This window comes from Lingula anatina, chromosome 5 (assembly GCF_051362555.1).
Source record: "Lingula anatina isolate TDL-2025a chromosome 5, LinAna3.0, whole genome shotgun sequence".
Taxonomy (NCBI): Eukaryota; Metazoa; Brachiopoda; class Lingulata; order Lingulida; family Lingulidae; genus Lingula; species Lingula anatina.
In genome coordinates, this window is record NC_141771.1 from 5,595,662 (window position 1) to 5,604,949 (window position 9,288).

Below are 9,288 nucleotides of genomic sequence, written 5' to 3' on the forward strand. Positions count from 1 at the left end.
AATATTTGCAGTCGACATGTTTCATATACGGTGTCACATTGAGAGAGAGAGAGAGAGAGAGAGAGAGAGAGAGAAAGAGAGATCGTGTGTTAGAATAACCTGTGTGAAAATTAGAGAGCGGTGAATAGCAGCTAGGTTTAGTGACGAGAGAGAGAGAGAGAGAGAGAGAGAGAGAGAGAGAGATGGAGAGATAGAGAGAGAGTGAGAGACAGCATGAGAAAGGAGATTATAAAGAAACCGTATCAACCCAATCCAACATTAATGAGAGGTAGATAGAGCGTATTAGATGCAATGATTGTTTTGCCATCGTTACTCTACATAGTGTTCCATAAAATGTCTTTAAGCCAAGCAGAATGCGCTGGAACGCGCCTTCTCAAACCCTGATCAAAGCAAGTAGGTTAAAGTATATCATTTGCATAGAGCTACACTGTTAACAGTAAACTTGCTAGTGTATGATTATATCAAGAATGACTGTGATTGGATGATTTTATTTGTGTCACCTCAGTTACCATGGAGACATTGATAGTGACAATATATATGTGGACAAAACCTGTTCTGGGACGTCTCATTGCTGGATCAGTCTTCAGAACGAACAAGCAAGGTAAGTTTTATCTGGATTAAACATTTTCATAAGCGCAATGTCCAATTTACACTTACAATCAGGATCATACCATGAGCAGAAACAGCATCCCGTTTCTGTGCACCTTAATACATGTGTGACTTTTCTATTATCAAATATCTACATTGTAGTTATTTTGTTACGCTTTATTGTCAACTATATAGAGTTAGGTGAGACTGCTGACCTACTGCATACATTGTAATAAGCATTTACTTCGTGGCACCCAAGCAACCTGCATTGGAAGACAAAGGTAAATATTTTACAACGATATGAATTAATTAAACTTGTCTAAATTTGACCCAGTTTTGTGAAAGGACATGTAGACCGTTGGTTGGGCGAGTAATGTCTATGTGGTTCAAATATGGCGATCTTGATGGCCAAGGTAGCTGCTCATTCCGTTGGTTGTGTAAGTTATCTGCTATTAAAAGTGCTCAGTGTGCACCAGCAATCTCACAGTGCAACCAAAATTTGTCTCTTAAGCCTAGGTCCCAAGTACGTTTTGGACGCACGGTTTTTAGGGTCCTTGCGTCCGGCTAGGACGTAGCTAGATCGCAGGGAAGGAATCAAGTAATTGGTGAAAAGTTTCTACGTGCTGTTTGCGTCCTCCAAAAGTCGCGCAATGGACGTGCTCCTCACGCACGTTTTCTCATTTTTTGACCGTAGACCACACGTAACAGCCGGTACGTTTGGTTGGGACCTAGGCTTTAGGTGCCCCTATCAAACTATATTGATTCCCAGATTATCCCTTTATTTGATCTGGTTCAGGTTTTAGTTGATGACAACCATTGGTATTTTGGCATCAATGTGGTATCCACGCCAAATTCTGACGCTGTCAATGACCCTAGTCAGTTTAGACACGTCACACATATTTTCGTAGGCCTCTTCTGGTTGTCTGTAAACGCTGTTGTGACTAGTTGAGCGGTACAGGTGAAATCTGACCTCAATAAAGAAAGCCACGCCGTTTCAGTGTTCTAACCACACATGGTCATGGTCCCCAATTTATTAGAGAAACAGGCGACGATGTTTTGCTGTTAACAGTGGGTTCTTCGGAGATCGTCTGGTATTCTAACCTGCTAAAACCATTTTGGTGTTCGGTAAGGACCTTGAAAAACGCGTCTTGGTGACAATTTACCCCTCATTCTGAACGGACTGGGTTGTTTTGTTTAGTTGCAGCAGCATATCCCGATTTCGATACATTGGGTGTGGCTTCTGTACATCAGTCTGGACTCTATTAAACTGTGCAGATCGTTCCGTTTGGCACAATAAACTGTCTGATAATGTCTATATGCGCCATTCTGCCACAGATTGATAAAGTTGTAAAGCAGCACTTTTTGGTTCAATTTACTCCCTGCAAAACCGACCGTTTGCATGTAAAATGTCAAATTATTCTATGCAGTAGTTGCCAACATATGGATTTTTTTTTGACAGAACCATGCTTTTCCAAAGCCAAGCTTTGACCAGCCCAAAGGAGTACTACCCAATTAAGCCTCTGCATATTACATAATGCAACAGCGCGACTGACATGGTAGTCTGTAAATTGTTAGCGATACACCTCTTCCATCCACATATCTTATATGAGATTGGAGTTGTTTGAAAAAAAGAACACATTTTACCTAAGCGTACCTTCAAAACTGAAATATTCCGTATTAAATGTCAAGTCTAATTAAACATTTATAAAAACGTAATAATCAAGACAAATAAATGTTATTATTTAAATGGCTCTGTTCATTAGGTTTATCAGTACCTATGGCGATATGAATTATCATACATTTGTGGATTTTTTGTCTTATTTACGTAATTTTGAGTTTCAACAAGGATTAACAACACCTTAAGTTCCATGATACATCTTCAAACTGTAGAGTACTCATGCCTTCCCAAAGACTCGGCACTGAAACATCCTGAATTCACTGGTAGATCGGGCCTCACTACCAGTTTTCAAGGTTTGCGTCAGTACGCATTTCACAGTATTATACCTCGGATCAAATTTTGAGATGAGATGCACTATTTCCAACCCCGCTGAGAATCATCACTATCACATTGCGTACTAGGCAAGAGCGGTGTCGTGTCTGATACTTCGAAGCTTGTACTGACGCACACCTTGAAAACGGGTGGTGTGGTCAGAAATACCGGTGAATTAAGGAAAAGGTGCCGAGTCTGGTAGTTGGTTAGACCTGGGACTTCAAAAGTGTTTCCATGTTTGATAAAGAAGCATTTTCTACTGAAAGGTATATTTTCTATTTCTCCCATAGATCTATCCTACAAGCATGTTTGCTTTGTCTGGTATAATAATTTTATTTATAGAGACATACATCAAGCAAAACTGAATATTATACATTTTCTCGATTCGATATTATTACCTCGCCATTGAATAGGTAAATAATGTGTAATTTTCTGTTGCACTGTCTGTCTTTTAGCTTCGATGTTCATTTTTTTTCGTTTTCTTTTTCATTTTCAAAAAAAAAAAAAAAAAAAAAAAAACATTTAAAAAATATTTGCCGTTTACTCCTGATGTTATTTCAGATAAAAGATGGTGATCAATCGATTTTTTCTGTATTTACTTTTCAAAAATTTTAGTTTCTAAATTATTAATGTTGAAATTCAAGCAATGTATCCTTGTCAAATAATCATAGTGCATTGATTTTCAGATCAGCCGAATCAGTGATGTTATTCTTTGAAAATGTAGTTGCTTGTTTGTTTTGATGTAAAATTTCAAGGACTGTGTTTGTTTCAGAGTATCATATTTCGTTCTAGCATAAACAACAGAAACAGAGCATTTCCAAATCAGCCAATCTGTGATGGAATTGTTGTTCAGCCCGCACCTTGTTTTGACTTTGATGGCGTGTGCATTTGTCCTTCAGGCTGCCGCAGATTGTAAGTATAGGGGTTAGGCGGGCATAAAATATTATCAGTTTATTTACCATATTTTGCTACCAGGAGAAAATGCAATTAATACATTAACTTTTACTCCAGGGAGAAATTGCTAAATTGATGATGCCCCAGTATGAAACGAATTTATTAGACATCTGATCGTTAAGGTCTAACAATTATGAGCATTTTAAAAATTTTGATACGCCTAGCATTTAAGTCTAGATACATGTATGTGTAAAGTCAGCTGTAGGGTTAATAGTGGGCAGGTCATTATCAAAATTAAGGAGAAATTTTGATTTGATCTATATCTCGAGTTGCAAGGAATGCTATGGCTGTTTTTATTAACTATCACTATTTCATAACTCTTCATGATGGAGAAAAGAACAGAAAGTACGGTGAGATTAGACAAAGGGCTCACAGTGACAGTAGCATGAACAGGCAAGCTCGTGCAGTGTTCACTTAAACAGTGGAGTATCGTGATTTCTACAAAACTATTGAAGTTATACTTGGTGCAACTTATGCATATTTTAGAACCCAACTAGATAAGATATCCCTATTTTTGCATGGTCATAAAACTCTAACTCCTGATCAAAATGACAAAATTTGGAAATAATATTAAATTTCCGAATCGAAAATGTATGAATCTTCCTCAGTGATCTGTTCTAATCTTCCTATTTCTTATCCCTGGCCTGCCAGTGACCAATTCCGCTCCTATGACCAGGCGCCTGTCCATTCTTCCTTGATAGCATGTCACTTTATGTCATCGTTACTCATCTTTTCCTTGGATATTTCTTTTTTTTTTTCATTATCTAATTTTATGACTAGATATATGCTTCAACGACTTCCCACCTTTATTTACCTGTACACTGTAACTAATTTTAACCTGTTAAAAAGGCAAGCTCGGAGACTGGACAACAGGGGGCAGAAATTAACAACACAACAATCAATAATAGCCTATAAGGTGTGACCGGAAATACGTTTAGACTGGGGTTGTTATGAACTCCTAGGTAATTTCTTTTGGGTCCGTTAACTTCATGTTCTATGCCAATATGTCATGCTTTGAATATTTAGACTGGAACATTTTACTATTCAATGTGGTAATTTGTCCAGCTGATGGAAGCAGTCTACTCTCGTGTAACTTTAACCCTATAGTACTTACTTAACCTTAGGAGAGTTTGAATTGGCTATGCTTATACATTGCAACGGAAAAAAAAACCCATATTTTATATTTTCAAGAGCTTTTTCATAGTTTTAAATCAGCACAAAGATAGATGCATTATTGAATAATTACATACAGGAGAAATATCATTTTCGGTATTTGGAAGATAATAAAGGGTTACAATAACCTAAAGAGAGCGCGAATGAATACAGCTCAGAGGTCAAGTCAGTCCCGTCAATAACGCCAAGGTCAAATTAGATCTATTACCAGTAAAACCTACCGTACCTTCTTATTGGTTAGGGAGTATAAATTGTTCAGAAAGGACAAATAGTTATTCTTTTTCCTGACAGCTTACGTAAAAATGGGAACGTTGAGCGATTTGTGCAAAAAACACATTTGTTCACTGACGTTACACAAATCATTACTTTATTATTATTTTATCATGTACAGTATTTGTGTGAACATTTGTTTGTATTTGAAATGCATCCCTAAGTAGAAATAAGAAAAGAAAAAATGGGGATTGTCTAGGTTAAACGTAAAACCAAGTACAATTAGACGGAAAACGGAGGAGAGCTGGGTCAAAATAACGCAGAACAGCGAGAATGGTGTCAGCGAGAATGGTGCGACAACGATGAAAGTAGACAATTTATGCCCAATTAATTTCTGGCTGCATTATCTTCAATTATCTAATGCACAACAGTACTAATTCACCATGTATTGGGTTTCAGTTATTATAACTTTCGAAGAAAAAAAATGTTAAAATTTTAACCCCTATATCTCACGCTTATTCTCGAGTTACCTGGTCTCTCGTTAACGGCAGTGTACATATATGTCTAGCAAAAAATAACAACGGATGGAGTTATCCAAGTACGCTAGGAAAACTAAAAAACTAAAAACACAATCTCCAGTAGTCAAGACGATGAGGATGACACATATAAAGCTATCGGGAAAACATACTACCACACATTATGTACAACTACAGACATATACCAAATCAAAAAATTACCATGTGCATTTTTCCTTTCTGTAATTAAAAAACGTATTAAATAAGTCATATTAACCTAATAGACATCCAAATCTTTGTAATATGCCCCTGCAAATTTCATTTTAATCCCACCTCACGTGGATTATTACTATCGGACATCTTGTCAGATCCGAAAGTAAATTTATGTAGAACGATTTATAATTAAATATCTTTTCCAGCTCCCTGCGATTCCCAGCCGTGCTTAAATGGAGGGACGTGCACTGTAGATGGTGACAATTTCCTATGCGTTTGTCCTGATAATTTTGGAGGAGACACTTGCAACACAGGTACGTGTAGGTCGTGGCTGTGTGATATTGCATACCTGATGGAGCGTGTTTCACAAAAATATCTCTGTACTGGGAGTTTTTCTTAAAATTTTAACTAAAATACTTTTTATAGTATGACCCAAACCATTTTATCCACGAGCCTACATGTGACACGCTTAGTAAATCAACTATACTCTCTGTATTACGGCCTCATTATAAAAAATAATTAGAACTAAAGTTTTGTTTTGAATTAAGTACATTTTCAGCCATCTGCTATTTTAATTGTATGTTCATTTTTAATTTTAGGGGAAAGGTCAAGAAGGCAAATCCACAAAAGGGTGAGTTATACATGTATAAGCTAAAGATGAAAATATTAATTAAATGTAAGATTGTATTGTACTGAATGTATATCCAGCTAACAATATGATATCCGTTAGGTGTGTGTTTGTCGACTTTGTATTCATCAATAGGTATGGCAAAAAGGTAAAATGAAATAACTTTCTCCGGGGCTTTAAAGATGATATTTAAATGTGTTTGATAGGTGTGGTAGATTAATATTGATGACATTTTGCTTTAATTTGAAAATTGTCTGGAAATTGTCTGGAAAATTGTTTGGACTGCTTTTTATCCAGGCGTAGAGATTATTTTATATGGGATAAAATACTATGTTGTTAAAATATATGTTATGTGTAAAATAAACCTAAAATTCCATTTTGAAAAATGATTAAGATTTAGATAAATATGGCAATTCTTTGGGCAGAATTTCGCACTTTACAGTTTTCATAATTCACAATGAACTTACTCCACGTCCAAGGCTGGACGATTTGCTGATATATAAATTAGATAATAATCAAGCTTGCTTCCTATAGCCTGTCAGTAATTAAATTTACTCAGTTCTCTTTGTGATACAAACAACAAATCTGTTCTGCTTTACATGAATTCATATCATGACTCTTTAGGCGCCGAAGAAGAAAATCATCAAGAGAGGAGAGCCTTGGCTTCACCACTAATGACCAGTGGACCAGAGATGAAAGGTATCTTAAAGCTTATATCTTTCCTGGAGCAGTGAAGTGTAAGCGAAGAAGACAATGGGCGTATTTTGAATACCAGGATGACCTAGACTTGTCGCTATGTTCAGCGTATCCAAATTACGAGATCAACTCGGCTTTACCAGATATTAAAAACAATGTCTTTGCTTTCCATTCAATTGCTTTATCTACTGATGGATACCTTATTCATATTCTGAAATAAATATTTCATTTGCAAACAGAAAATATACGCCTATGGGTTCCATTTACGAAACGAATTTATTGATTTATTGATACATAATTTAAGATATCAAAACTAATCCTACCCTTTTAATCAAAACGATAAATAAACAAAGTGCAATTGTATGCAGGACTTGGAGTCAAAACATGTTCCATAGAGAGAAAGAGACAGCAAATATATCTAGCTGCAGATAATGTGCACATAAATTTATACATTTAACTTTAGCAATTGTTTTGGATATAATATATAATAAGTGATACAATCAAATGACTTACTATCTGTGCCTTTACTTTAAATAAATAAACTCGGAAAGATGCTGCTATACCAATGCTTATTTTACCTTGGAGAAAAACCATGCAACCAGGGAGTGGAACAGCTAATCATATAAAGATTATTCATTAATGCAAACATGCTACATTTTTAATAACATGTGCTTTTACGTCAAATTGACCTTACAAGCAATTAAATCATTTACATTTTCAAATTTAAATCATATTTCCTGTCAAACCATACATTCTTTGCACAGTGTATAATACTGCAAGGTATAAATCTTATTTTTCAATATCGTATATAAAGAAAGCAAGATTTATCACTTTCTATCCCCAGAGATTTAGAAAAAGTAGACTTAAACATTATTTTTCATTTTTTGTTTTGTTTTGTTTTTTGTTTTCTCCACCTATATTTTGAGAATGTGTGAAAATGAATTCATTTTCTTGTTGTTTAAATGTCCCGAAACAAATCTAAATACATCTTCACTTTCCTCGATATCATAAATGTTACCTTCTAATACATGTGATGTAAAAATTAATAAGTACATGCCTTACTGAGGTTGGCATTGCCACACTGGGGTTCAATTAAAAATCTGAAGATTTAAAGAAGTTAAAGTTAAAAATCTAAAGATTAAAATTAATTCAATTTGAAAATTTAAAGAAGTTCAGTTTAAATATTTAGATCTAAAAAAATTCAAGTTAAAGATGTAAAGATTTAAAGAACTAAATTAAAATATCTAAAGATAAAAGGAAATACAGTTTAGAGATATATATTTTGAGAAATTCAATTAAAAATATAAAGATTTAAAGGAGTTCAATTTAAAGACCTGAAGTTTCAAAGAAGTTTAATTTTAAGATGTTAAAATGTCTATATATGATATGTTGATATTAAAGGTAAGACATAACTAGCTTACAACTTGGACATAATAAGAGAAGGACATGAAACGCGGGGCAAGATAAAAGGATAATCGGCTTGGCGCGAGCTCTTCACGAAACCATGTGCGTTCGGATCACGTGACCTTCCGTGAAGGCAGCGAGCATATCGCGGTTGTTGATGACTTTTTGTGTCATTTGGGCAGGTAGTTTGCGATAAAGTGAGGCAATCATCCGGGTGGATGAGACAATTAACTTATAGAGATTAAGTATAAGTACAGTTTGTTCTATCAATTTGGAAGCTATATGAGAATTTGATATGTTTGTTCATGGAGGAATTCAAAATGCCCTATGTGGTGAAGGCAATCTTGTTTGTTGCCGTTAAATGAGCATTCAAAATTGTATAATTGTAGTATAGCATACTTGTTTTTAGCTATGATCCGATAGGAAAATATTTCTAGTGTCGAAAATTTCTCTCTTTGTGTGAAATTAGCCTGAGATGCGACAATAATGACACATTCAATCATGTCTTGAATTAAAATGACGCAATTTCTCTCCGATTTCTTAGGCTCGCCGACATTTCTTTTTGTCCGGTATTTTTATGCACCTTTTACATAAAGATGACATCAACACTGCTGAATACTCTATGTATAGATTCGTGCTACTTGCTAAAATATGCGCGATTTTTGGGATGATATTTTTTTTTTTACTCTCAATATCAGCTCTCGTTGCAATATGGCACCACACACGCATTTGTGACACACAAATACGCACCCGTAATGCATTTTAACATCCTTTTATCAAAGTTGACATCAACACTTTTGTGATCTATAGAAATTATAGTACAAATTATGGGCAGACAAAACCCCAGCCTATGTGTTTCCTTGTTTTTTGACAACTCTTTGGGAGAAAAATCATTTTGATCATCAGCTCTACCAAGA

The 9,288-nt window shown here is 35.2% G+C and overlaps 1 protein-coding gene across 2 annotated transcripts; it reads left to right on the forward strand.

Annotated features, from left to right (window-relative positions):
* The first annotated feature begins 519 nt into the window (after positions 1 to 519).
* LOC106154747 (lactadherin) lies at positions 520 to 7,223 on the forward strand. Of its 2 annotated transcripts, none has more exons than XM_013529208.2 (5): positions 520 to 601; positions 3,371 to 3,490; positions 5,850 to 5,957; positions 6,243 to 6,274; positions 6,896 to 7,223. In XM_013529208.2, exons 2-5 carry the CDS (start codon positions 3,415 to 3,417, stop codon positions 6,944 to 6,946), a joined length of 267 nt encoding a protein of 88 aa, XP_013384662.1. In that variant the 5' UTR covers positions 520 to 601; positions 3,371 to 3,414; the 3' UTR covers positions 6,947 to 7,223. The 2 variants fall into 2 exon arrangements, with proteins under 2 accessions (XP_013384662.1, XP_086870258.1); XM_087014132.1 differs by lacking the exon at positions 520 to 601 and adding an exon at positions 782 to 869.
* Positions 7,224 to 9,288: the final 2,065 nt, after the last annotated feature.